This window comes from Lactuca virosa, chromosome 3 (assembly GCF_052849685.1).
Source record: "Lactuca virosa cultivar CGN04683 chromosome 3, Lactuca_virosa_CGN04683_v6, whole genome shotgun sequence".
In the NCBI taxonomy this organism is placed as follows: domain Eukaryota; kingdom Viridiplantae; phylum Streptophyta; class Magnoliopsida; order Asterales; family Asteraceae; genus Lactuca; species Lactuca virosa.
This window is the reverse complement of record NC_136428.1, coordinates 55,641,217-55,653,665: the sequence shown is the minus strand read 5'-3', so window position 1 is coordinate 55,653,665 and position 12,449 is coordinate 55,641,217. Positions and strand designations below refer to the sequence as shown.

Sequence of the window (12,449 nt, the reverse complement as noted above, 5' to 3'; positions counted from 1 at the left end):
TATTCCACCCCGAGGATGATTGGACTCATAGTTTGTGGGCATTCCAACCTGATGGTTGTGGGCCGAGGGTATACCATCCCGAGGATGATTGGACCCATAATATATTGACATTCCAACCCGATGGTTGAGGGTCTGAGGCATTCCAACCCGATGGTTGATTGGACCAATAGTATGCTGTTATTATATGTGTGTTATTGTTGTGTGGGTATTTTGGGGGAACTCACTAAGCTTCGGGCTTACAGTTGTGGATTTTGTTTCAGGTACTTCGGATGATCGCGGGAAGGCGAAGGCTTGATCGTGCACTTCCTCACATTTTATGTCATGATTTCTGGGATTCTCTGATGTTATATTATTTTGAAAACAAATTTGTAAACAATGAATGGTTTTGTGAAATTTAAAAAGTTTAAATTTTTCATGAATTTTATGGATGTTACAATCAATGATTCATTGATTGTTGCATCATTTTTATCTTTTGTTTAACCTTGAATGTTGCATTAATTTTTGGTAGAAATAGGAACGACGCATCGTCACGTTGCAGGATCAGTGAGATCACTAGAAAAGACAGGGGACATTGGCAAGACATTGTGTCTTGTGAAAGAAACTTACAAATGGTAATTTTATGACTTTTACCGGATAAGTTGCCAAATATATGTTTTGTGTTACAGTAAAATTTAAAATTCAAAGCCTACTAAATATAAAAAAGTGACAAATGTACAAACGTATAAACTCTATAGAAGTATTATGGTCATTTTTCCAATCCGTGCCCAAAATGAAACATAATGGTGAAGTTTAGTGACCACACATATAAAAAAAAGTTTAACGTTTATAAAACGTAATTGCTGCTTAATAAAACTAGCCTTATCTTTACAACGAACTTCTTAGGGTTGCAACAAACTTTGCATCGCGATTTCAAGCTGAATGAAGTGTTATTTGGCGAGTATACAACTTAGGGGCCCAGAGTAACAAGTGATGAAACTACAGGGGCCAATGGAAAAAGTATAAACATTAAAAACTGTACGGTACAACTCAGTAATGCATGTCCAAATTCAATCGGAAAAATAATCCTCGCCGTATATCTATCGGCAGTAAAGATCGGAGGGGACGTATTTTGATCTGCGTGGATGGTTCGATCATCGCCATGGCGTCGTCTCTTTCTCCTTCTACTTCTCTGACCAATATTCCTTCTGACCCAGGCATATTCCCATTTCTTACTCCCTCTATACTAATATGGATTTTGATACATTTCATTTACCATGCTTTCAGGGTTTTGTGATTCTATTCGTGGTTCTGTAAATTTCTCGTCTTATTGTGTTCTTCCATGCTTAATGATTTAGGGTTTATGGTGTTTGCACTTGTTTAACATTTGCCGCACAAGACTTGCGAGACTATCTCGTTAAAACCTACTCGTCCCCAAACCCTTATTGAAACTGCAGTGGTTTATTGATTTGGCAGAAAAATAGCTGTGCGCTTATTTTGATCGTTGCAGATTGCTGATTGTTTTAGACTTTTAGTTTTACTCAGCGTGATTAGGTTTTCTTTTCTTTTTTAAGTATTTGACTAATAGTCAAACAATTACTTTCGTAACCAGTTGTTGCTATTTTCATGCTAAAGTCGAGTAATTGATATCGATCTTGTTTTTTAAATTGCAAAGAATCAGCGCTATTTGCCGATTTTGGTCGTCGCAAATCGTTGATTGTGTTAATTTTATTTTGCTCAGCATGATTAGGGTTTTATAAAGCATTTGACTAATAGTCAAACTACTATCTATAAAAGCAATTTTGTTGCGATTTCCATGGGAAGACGGGCGTAATTGATATGAACATTGTCAAAAACTAATCGCCTGATTGTTCATTACTTGTAATCTAATTATCAAATTGTTTTTTCTTCCGAACGGTTTTAGCCCTAATTTTGGATCGAACAGAGTATTTTTATTGAAACGATTCAGTTGATTACAATGTAGAACCCTAAATCTGGTCAGTGGTGAAAACCACTAACCCCTACTCATCTGATTATATTATCTAATATTTTCAGATCTGTAACTCTATGAACTTTGCATATACAACACTTAGGTGCTGTTTGTTTTGGAAAGTGGTTAAATGTCTTTTGTCTTTTTCCATGTTTGCGGAAGAAGACATGCACTTGAGAAACGTCTACCCGTCAGAAGGGAAAAGTGCTCAAAAAGTACTTTTGTAGAAAAACAAACGAGGCCTTAGATTCTTTACACAGTGTTATTATCTATTAATTTGAAGTTGTTTTTCAGGCGGGGAAGCAGTTCCTGTCCACATTGTTACTAATGCAAGCCAACTTCCATCTGAATTCTTACAACCATCTCCTGATAACAAATTGGTGATTGGTTTTGACTGTGAAGGTGTCGACCTCTGTAGAAATGGAACCTTGTGTATCATGCAGGTAAAATGCGAATCTCTGATTTCATGTTCTTATAAGTTATTCAACTTTGCTTTTGGTTAAATTTGTGTGTGGCTTTCTTTTCTGATCTTACAGTTAGCCTTTCGAGATGCCATATATCTGGTTGATGCAATTGAAGGTGGAAATTCACTAATTGAAGCCTGTAAGCCTGCCCTTGAATCTAGTCACATCACTAAAGTAATTCATGATTGCAAACGAGATAGTGAGGTCTATAATTTTGATATAATCCACTTGTAGCCTTTTTCACTTTTTCCAGAAACGTGTTTGTGTGATCTTTACTTGTATTTCTGTAGGCATTGTATTTTCAGTTCAACATCAAATTGCACAACGTTTTTGATACCCAGGTGAGTTCCTCTTAATTCTTCTTTTCTTCTTTCAGAAACGAAGTTATGATTATCCATCTAATCTTTGAAAAAATACAGATTGCTTACAGTTTAATTGAAGAACAAGAAGGTGGGACAAAAGTCCCAGATGACTACATATCATTTGTTAGTCTGCTTGCTGATCCACGTTACTGTGGTGTATCGTATCTTGAGAAGGAAGAAGTTAGAGTTCTTCTGAGGAAGGTATGTGTTATGAAAATATGATTATTTTATTAATAATAAATATTGTGAAGGTTTTAATGAATGGAATGGAATTTATGAATCAGGACCCAAACTTCTGGAAATACAGACCATTGTCTGAATTGATGATACGTGCAGCTACAGATGATGTACGTTTTCTTCTGTACATATATGACAAGATGGTTGTAAAGATGAATGAAAAATCATTGTGGTATCTTGGTGTTCGTGGTAGTCTTTATTGTCGATGTTTCTGCATTTCTGATAATAATTATGCAGATTGGCCCCCTCTCCCTCCAGTTCCAGGTTTGTGAATTTACTAATTTGACCTTTTGCAATAGCTATTGATTGATAAATAATATTGCAGAGAATCTTGTGGTAAATGAAAATGATTTGGAGGAAGAAATCCTATCGGTTGTTGATGTTCCACCAGGGAAGATGGGGCTTGTTATTGGTAAAAGAGGAGCTTCCATTTTGGCTATTAAGCAGGCTTGCAAGTAATTATTATTATTTTTATATAATATGATTTGGGGTTATCGTTTTATTAATTTTCCATTGATGAGTTGTTTTTGTTTGTGCTTTGCTTTTAGTGCTGAGATATTCATTGGGGGTGCTAAGGGACCACCAGACAAGGTCAGTAGTAAATAGTAAATACCATTTTTTTTTCTTTTTAAATAAAAAAGCTTCGTTACTATTATTATTATTTTCCTTTAATGATATATAATAATAGAGTTGTGATGTTGTTATATGAGTTATGTAGGTGTTTGTAATTGGGCCAGTGAGGCAAGTGAGGAAAGCGGAAGCCATTGTAAGGGGAAGGATGGTGGAAGTCTATTACTAAATTACTAAGGTCTTCTAAGATGCAAAATGTTCTGTAATCACTCACTTGTCCTTCTTCATATACTTTGTAATAAGCCAACTAGCACTAGCCAAGTGGGAAGAATATGGTTACTTTGTGTTTCGTAATTGGGCATGAAAATGGTTACTTCACCCGAACATAGCTTTAGTGCTTTGACCCGAACTACCCCAATTTTTTTTTCCCTTTTTTTGGAAATATGCATTTCTAAACTCAATTTTGCTTAAATTCTCATGATCTTTTTGGTATGAAAATAACATGTTTTTATTTGCATTATTAAAATAACAAAGCCGAATCATACATCACTTGATAACATTGTTTTCCAGTTCTTGAATCGTGGTAGACACATGAAACTCAAGTTACATCAATAGATGTGATAATCATAAAAAGTGAGATGTTTGTGGTTTGACCGGTTGCATTTGCATGTTGCTATAAACCGTATAGCATGAAATATACGTTGCTATTTTGCATGAAAGTAAAAATCCATTACTATGAACAAACACCATTTGGGTGTACCCTTTAGAAAATAAAATTAAGAATACAATACTTAAGAGGAAGCTACCTTCTATAAATGAAATTCAAATAATACAATTATAATTGGTCAACTAATTTAAATGCCCATGCAAGCGATGGATCACTAGAGATGCTCAGATGATTTTTAAACATCATTTGTCTAGACAATACTTGATCAAAAAATATAAATAAACAGGACAATAAGCATGTCTAGGCATGGATTTTTTAAAGTGAAAATTGAAATGCAATAACACAAAATTTGTTTCTTTTGAATGCACTACTAACTGCTAACCTCTAATTGTATTAATCCTTGTTCAAGACTTTGGGGACTTTAATGTAAGGCGCCTCATAACTTGGGACAGCAGCTATAATAGCATCCCTGTTACCAAATGATTACAATGTTCTTAGATTAAGTATGAACAATAATCCATTGCGCATTTTACAAACAGAAAATAAATAAATACCTATTCTCAAATGTTTCAGGACTATCTTCACGAAAGCTTCCTGCTTCAGTATCTATAAATAAATCACAATTGATGCAATGCAAGGGCAAGGCTCCAATGTTATTAAAGCAAGCAACAAGTATAAAACTTTCAAACAACTAAGCAAACTTGCATCTAAGCACCTGCACGAATAGCTGGTTCAATACTTTGAAGATCCACATCTTGAAGTTGCCCAAACCTGTTCCAAATTATCCAAGTGTGTGAAGAAAATTTATATAATATTGGTGTATAAACACAAAACAAACATAACCACAATACAAAGATTAAAGATAAGTTTATTTAGCTTGTTTGAACAATTGACATCATATCTGCAGAAGGTGAGAGGAATACCAGTCTACTACTTGCTGAATTTTGGGAGCAAACTCTTCAGCCTATAATGCATCACAAAAAAATAGTAATAGTATCAAGAAATAACCATTGACATGTAATCTTAATGATCAAAACGGATATAGATACATGTATCTAACATCTTGTCTTGATACACTTATCATGACATTTGACACAGTCTTTTGTTTTAACAATTTGAAAGATGTATTGTGGTGGGTACCTCTTGTGGAGAGAGAGAGATACGGGCGGTTTCTGCTAAACGGGTCACATCGGGTCGCTCCAAATTGGAATGAATCGAGTAGTTGCGACCTCGAACCCTAACCCTCTTTTCATTCTGTGTAAGGAGTTGATGAAATCCAGTTCTTGAGATGTGGTTGAGCAGAATACTTTCAGATAAAAATGCTGGTGCTAGCACAAGTAATGCTCGGCTCCCCATTTGTCTCTACTATCTGAAACAAACTTCCATACATGCATCAATGAGTACCACTGTTTGTTGATGCTTGATCCAATTTAATTGAGATTTAGATATTGAACATAAATTTGAACCTAGTTAAGATATCTTAAATTGCAAAAAATACGTATCCCTGCGTATATACCCATATTTGATTCAATCTAACAAACATGCAGAAAGATTGTTCATAACTTCCCACTACAATCTGTCTTCTATGATTACGAACAAAGCTGCAGCAAAAATCAGAGCTAGAGCATCCAAAACCTCAAGAATGTGAAATTTTGACTATTTTGTCAACCAAATTTGGAATTCAAAATAAATCAAATTAAAACTTTGATTTTATATAAAACAGTTAAGTGGGTGAAGAAAATACCTGCAATTCCGGTATTTGAAGAATACAAAGAGCAAATGAAAAGAGATTTGACAGAAGAGAAGACAGCCTGAGTGATTTGAAGGCTTCAGCCAAGTGTTGTTTGAGCAAGGGTTTCTATCTGGACGATTTTTAAGAGTGTGTTTGGCTAAGCTAATTTAAAATGATAAGCACTTTTTAACTTACAGTGGTGTCAAAATGGAGTTTTTACAACAGTGTTTGGAATAGCTTATCCAGTGTCAAAATTCTATAAGCTGATAAGCACTTTTTAGTGTTTGGCAAAAGAAAAATGCTTATATAAGCATTTAAGTAAGCATCTTAAGAACATCATCCAAAAACACTAGGACGAAATCAGTAGCATCTATTGTTCATTCCCAACTTACCAACATAAAAATTCAAAAGTTAAACATTAAAACATGTATACTAGATTTGATAAGTGAAAACATTCATATTAAGAAAGTATTATCCCTCTCAGGCATTTGATCAAACAGCTTGCCTGCAAACACATTCCATTTTTTACAGAACACTGTACACATCAGATTTCATACATTTGAACATCAAACACAATTAGCAAATCAGTAGCAGCAAATCAATTATCAATGAAAGTAAGAAATCACCTAACAGAATTCCAGGGGAAAACTTGAACTTGAAGATTGATATTAAAAAAATACTACCGAAATTTCGTTTGTGAAGAAGGAAATCACGGAAAAGAAAACCTTTTGGATAAAAAGAAATCGACCAACAACATCAATTGGCGATTTCAAAGAAAGCGGAAAAAAGAAGAAAGAAAGCAGAAAAGAAGGAAGAAAAATGGGACCTGGGGTTGGGTGCGACGGAGTTGCAGCTATCGAATGTCTCCGGCCGGTGGCTTCACAGGGGAGAGTCGACGTGAGGAGCAGATAGCAAGAGGCGATGTTGTAATGGTAAGTACAAGGAGTAAGGTTTTAGAGAAAATTTCACAAATGGTCCTTATGGTTTTAATTTTATCTTCAAAACAGTCTTTATGAAACTGTTTTTGCATGAAGGGTGCATTTGGACATAACCTTAGACACCAATGGTTTTTCTGATGAATGTCCGTTAGATGAATCCGTTAAGTTGAAGGTTTTTTAGATAATGACCATTTCTGACAATTTATGAAACTTAACCTAAGGACCATTTCTGAAATTTCGCCTAAGGACCATTCATGAAACTAAAAAAAAAAATCTATTAAATCTTGTATTAATTACCATAAATCAAATAAAAAGACAAAAAACTAAAACATAGTAAATTTAAAATTTATACAAATAAAAAAATAAAACTTACTAATTTTAATCATGCAAATATATTTTATTTTATATAGGAAAATCTTCATAAATCGTCCACGTGGTTCCAAAAAAATCGAATTTGATCTTTATTTATTTATTTTGTCTTCAAGGATGGTCTTTGTGGTTTGAAAACCTTCAATGGATCGTCCTTATGGCTAACATCATCTATTTTTGTCTGTTAAGTCCGAACATGTGCGAGACATATGAGGAAAAAATCATCTTTTACAAACCACGAGACTATTTATGAAAAAAAATCTATTTTATACTTATACTAAACCCCATCCCTCTTCTGTTCATTGTGTCTTGCCTCCTCCTTCTTCTAGACCCACCTCCGGCAAGACCTAATGTCGCCTAGAAAATGTCTCCTACCTATTGCTTCTTTTTATCCAGGGATATAAGTTCATCAAATCATCTTTTTTTTTTGTTAAAAATTGTCGCATCTCATCCTTGGAGTGAAAAGAACTAACAAATGTCATCATACTTTTCAAATCCTTGACACCAAAAATAGTTATAGGACCCAAACCAATTACCATCATTCTCAACAGGTTTATTAGCAAAAGTTATCCACCGCACCTCCTTAACACCAAGAGCACCTCCAGATCCATGATCCCAACTAGCTGTAAAATCCAAAGGCTTCTCCAAACCAACCTCAGTATCGGGTTCTTCACTCACGCTATCAAATGTAAATGAATGTGAAGAAACCAACAGACAACCATGGTCTAAAAAGTACCTGTTAACGCATGTTTGGTATCCTAATCCTATAGCGTAATTTTACCTTTGAACAATCTTAGTGCATCAAAATCAAACAAGATTGATCCCCAAAATAAATGAATACATTACGAAATTAACTTAGATATTAATATGACGATTTGAAGAAAATTGCATTACGTATACAAATCTATATGTAGAGAGAGAGGGAGAGAGAGAGAGAGAGTATATTGGAGAAGAGACATGAAGCAACAGGTGAGATCTGGAATATTCCAATGACGAGGAGATAACAAGAAGCAACAGATGGGAGGCATTTTCCGGGCGACATTAGGTCTTGTAGGTGGGTCTAGAAAAAGAAGGAAGAGGAGTCGAGACACAGTGGACAGAAGAGGTACACGGTTTAGTCTAAATATAAATTTGAAAAATCTTCACAAATAATCATTGTGGCTTGTAAAAGACAATTTTGCCCTCACATGCCTCGCACATGTTCAGAATTAACAGACAAATAAACGGTGTTAGTCATAAGAATGGTCCATTAAAAGTTTTTAAACCACATAGACCAAGTTAAAGACCGAACTTGATTTTTTTGGAAACGACATGGACCATTTATGAAGATTTTTCTTTAATAAATAAATATTTGTTGTTGTATAAACTATATCTAAAATATTCAAACTACAATACATCATTAAATATTTTTGTTTTCTATTGTTTTTTTTATCTAAAACAATTTGATTACTAAAAAACATCATTTTATCTATTTTTAATTTTTAAGTGATATTATTTTTGAGATTTATCTTTATTTTTTTTTATACAAATATAAATTTTTTTATAAAAAATGATATGTTATTATTTATGAAACACAAACATTTTAAACATATAAAATATTTTTATTTTCCTTCAAAGAAAATGAATTAAATGTAATTAATGTCATATTATTCATATGGTTAATTATTTTAGCCTGCGTAGATAAAAAAAAAAAAGACTAAAGTAATTATAAAGATTTTATTATTTTATTATTTTCTAACAGATATTTTTTTAATTTTGCATTGAAAAGTTTATGTCTTTATTAAGGAATATATTTAAATTTTGATAAAACTAATTAATTTTTTTTAAAAAAAAATAGATATCAAAAGTTTATATCGAAATATACTCCCTCCGTCCCAAAATTATTGTCCACCTTACTATTTTAGTTTATCCCAAAATTATTGTCCACTACCAAAAGTAGATATACATTTTTACCATATTACCCCTAACATTTAATAAAGTAAACTTGAATAATTACAAACGCACATTTCCTATTGGTTTTAGAAAAGGACAAGATGGTCATTTTACTCAAAAAGACAAAACTAATGATTGCTTTTCTTAATCTATGTGTTTTTTTGTCCGTGGACAATAATTTTGGGAGGGAGAGAGTATAATTTAATCTACTTATATTATGAAACAAAAATAGAAACATATTTTTACCTTTAGCTCAAAACCATATAGTTATATTTTTAAAATAAAATAGCAGCATACTATTATTTTTATAATAACATAATTTTTTTATAATAATACATCATATTTATTAAAAATAAATATATTTGTATAAAAAATAAAGATAAATCTAGAAAATAATATCACATAAAAATTAGAAATAGATAAAATGATGTTTTTATACTTCAATTTTTTTAGATAAAAAATAGAAACAAAAATATTTAATGATGTATTGTAGTTTGAAGATTTTAGATAAAGTTTAGAGAACAAAAATTATTTATATATTTAGTTAAATATACTTTCATAATGCTTAAAATTAGTAATTTTTATTTTTTTTATTTATATAAATATTACGTTTTCTATGTTTTTGTTTTTTGTCTTTTTATTTGATTTGTGGTAATTAATACAAGATTTAACAAACTTTTTTAAAATTTCACAAATGTCCTAAGGTGGAATTTCACAAATAGTCTTTAGCCAAAGTTTCACAAAATGTCAAAAAATAGTTTTAATATTCTCTCAACTTAACGGATCTATACGACGGACATTCATTCTAAGGATCACAAGAGTATAAAATTTTATCCAAATGGATCATTAATGCAAAAAACAGGTTTCATAAGGATTATTTTGGGGACAAAATCAAAATCATAAGGATCATTTGTGAAATTTTGTCGAGGTTTTATTAAGTTAAGGAGCATATTGGTCCATTCTCAATTACATGAAATAAGAAAATTTTGATAAGTTACATGTGCGTAATTTATTACATTGAGCTATTTTTTAAATTTTTCTATCCAAACATTAATTTTTGTTTATACCGGTATGAAATCAATAATAAGTTAAAAAAAATAAGAAAAAAAAAACTCCTTAAATAAGCTTAGCCAAAAACCCACAAAGAGTTGGCCGAGTTTTTTTTTAATTTATTTATTTACCATGATGCTTTTAATATTTATTAGTCTTTTTTTCATTTATTATTAATTATATATACTTTTAATTATATTAACCCAAGCTTAATTACTAAAAGAATAAACAAACATATTTGGGATCAACAAAAACATGTTTAATTTAATACAAAATATTCATTTCAACATATCGTCTGACCATCACTTTTAGCATATATTGTTAAAAAAAAGTTTTTAATAGCATTCGATATGCAGTAATTGATGTGGAAATAGAATCGAACGTTAGGCTAACAGTGTATATATTTTTCACCTTTCATTTTTTATGTCTTCGTCAACTTTTCTTTCATTTTATTTTCACTCTTTAAAACTTAAGAAATGACCACAGTTCATTTTCTTTTACCTTTTTATGTTTATTTTAAAATATATTTTATACAAATATTATACTTTTTATAGGGAATTAAAAATCATAAATTTTAATATTTTTTATAATCTTTTAGTGTAAATCAGAAACATCAATTATCCTTTTTCTAATTATTCAAAATTATTTCAGAATAAAAACAGCTATCAGAGTACAATCCCAAAATCATGAAGTTGCAGAAACATGAGTGGATGCGCTGCGATCAAGCCGAACCCTTTCCTTTCGAACTGGAAGTATCTGAAACCATAACCATAAAAACTGTAAGCACAAAGCTTAATAAGTTCCCAAAAATACCACATACCATAAAAATCATTGGGCCTAGTGTAACGTTTGGTCCAGGTACGAATTAATTCTAATGTTTTTGGAAGGAACTCGACGAGTTAGGAGGCTCCAACTCGACGAGTAGAAAGCTTTCCAGCCGCGTAGATTGGAGGACCTACTCGACGAGTTAGGGGGCCCCAACTCGACGAGTTGACGCTGGAAATGAAAACCCTAATTTTCGGGCATTGTACCCTATTTAAAGAACTTAACCTCTAGGGATGGCCTCCTTACCAGCCTCCTTGCCCAGAGAAAACCCTAGAATCGCCTCCTCCTCTTATTCATTGAGTTTTGTAAGAGTTGAGTGATTGTTTGAGATCTTTGAAGGAGGTTTTGAAGAGAGAAGTACCAAGCTTGGAAGAGAGATCTTGGATCCAGAAACTCTACATCAAAGGCTGCATCTTGGAGGTATAAAGTCATAACCTTGACATGTAGCTTATTAGATCTCATCTTTTGTAGTTTAGGGCTTGGTTTTGGGACTTTGGCTTGGATATCCAAAGAAAAGAGGTTTCCAGAGGTTGAGGATGTAGATCTGGCCTCTATAAGTGTAACACTCGAAACCAGAAGGTTAATTAAGGAAAGATAATAAGCAAATTGAAAGTCTACTCATCGAGTCCAAGGGGGACAACTCGACGAGTAGAAATAAGTTTTTGGGCGCGGGTTGAGAAACCTACTCGACGAGTTGGGGAGGACCAACTCGACGAGTTGGTCTGGGTTTGGGAAACCCTAAATTCGGGGTTTGCACCCTATTTAAGCATCTTAATCCCCACCTTATGGCCTCATTTCCAGCCTCCACTGTCCAAACCCTAGATCTCGAAACCCTAATGCTTGTGAGCCATTTTTGAGTGAACCTTGTGTGATTTGAAGCTTGTAGAAGAAGAAGAAGCTAGAGAATTCCAAGAGAAGATTGTAGATCCAGAAACAACATCTCATCCTCATCCTTTTCTGGTAATCAAGCCTGTAACTTGCCTAGTAGTCTCTTAGATCTCCTTATTTTCACTTTATGGGGGGTTTTGGTCCAAGAAGCTTAGTCCTTGGGTAATGGACGTCCCAAGTGACTTATCTTTCAGATATGGGATCTAGAAGGGGTTTCATGGCATAAAGGTACAAACTTTATGGCTATGGAAGCCCCATGCAAGCTTTAAAGTGTTGTTATGGCCTTTTAAGCCCCAAAAGGCCATGCATGGAATGAAATCCTGAGACTTTACTGTTGGATATAGTGTCTAAGCCCATAACTGTAATTGGTATGTACTTGAACCGAGAGTAGCATTGTCCATTTGGGTTGCATTTTACCAGAACAATTTGACAGGATGGACTTTTGAGAA

General features: G+C 33.0%; 2 protein-coding genes across 2 annotated transcripts; one reads left to right on the top strand and one right to left on the bottom strand.

The window, feature by feature from the left end:
- The first annotated feature begins 1,037 nt into the window (after nucleotides 1-1,037).
- On the top strand, nucleotides 1,038-4,071 carry LOC145165740 (3'-5' exonuclease domain-containing protein / K homology domain-containing protein / KH domain-containing protein). The gene is made up of 9 exons (XM_079084573.1): nucleotides 1,038-1,193; nucleotides 2,261-2,409; nucleotides 2,503-2,634; nucleotides 2,721-2,771; nucleotides 2,850-2,993; nucleotides 3,077-3,293; nucleotides 3,355-3,484; nucleotides 3,578-3,620; nucleotides 3,748-4,071. The coding sequence occupies exons 1-9, from the start codon at nucleotides 1,139-1,141 to the stop codon at nucleotides 3,826-3,828; spliced, it is 1,002 nt and encodes a 333-aa protein (XP_078940699.1). The 5' UTR covers nucleotides 1,038-1,138; the 3' UTR covers nucleotides 3,829-4,071.
- A 424-nt stretch (nucleotides 4,072-4,495) lies between these two features.
- LOC145165739 (glutamyl-tRNA(Gln) amidotransferase subunit C) lies at nucleotides 4,496-6,939 on the bottom strand. The gene is made up of 6 exons (XM_079084572.1): nucleotides 6,825-6,939; nucleotides 5,407-5,635; nucleotides 5,190-5,230; nucleotides 4,982-5,037; nucleotides 4,821-4,872; nucleotides 4,496-4,735 (listed from the first exon to the last, which is right to left on the bottom strand). Exons 2-6 carry the CDS (start codon nucleotides 5,620-5,622, stop codon nucleotides 4,660-4,662), a joined length of 441 nt encoding a protein of 146 aa, XP_078940698.1. The 5' UTR covers nucleotides 5,623-5,635; nucleotides 6,825-6,939; the 3' UTR covers nucleotides 4,496-4,659.
- Nucleotides 6,940-12,449: the final 5,510 nt, after the last annotated feature.

Bases quoted from the DNA above. Each gene is read 5' to 3' on its own strand.
- LOC145165740 (XM_079084573.1), top strand. From the start codon at position 1,139: ATGGCGTCGTCTCTTTCTCCTTCTACTTCTCTGACCAATATTCCTTCT. The intron at 3,294-3,354 runs GTTTGTGAATTT...ATAATATTGCAG, and splicing joins CCCTCTCCCTCCAGTTCCAG to AGAATCTTGTGGTAAATGAA. The intron at 3,621-3,747 runs GTCAGTAGTAAA...TGAGTTATGTAG, and splicing joins CTAAGGGACCACCAGACAAG to GTGTTTGTAATTGGGCCAGT.
- LOC145165739 (XM_079084572.1), bottom strand. From the start codon at position 5,622: ATGGGGAGCCGAGCATTACTTGTGCTAGCACCAGCATTTTTATCTGAA. The intron at 5,231-5,406 runs GTACCCACCACA...GATGCATTATAG, and splicing joins TCTCTCTCTCTCCACAAGAG to GCTGAAGAGTTTGCTCCCAA. The intron at 4,873-4,981 runs GTGCTTAGATGC...ATTTATTTATAG, and splicing joins TGAACCAGCTATTCGTGCAG to ATACTGAAGCAGGAAGCTTT.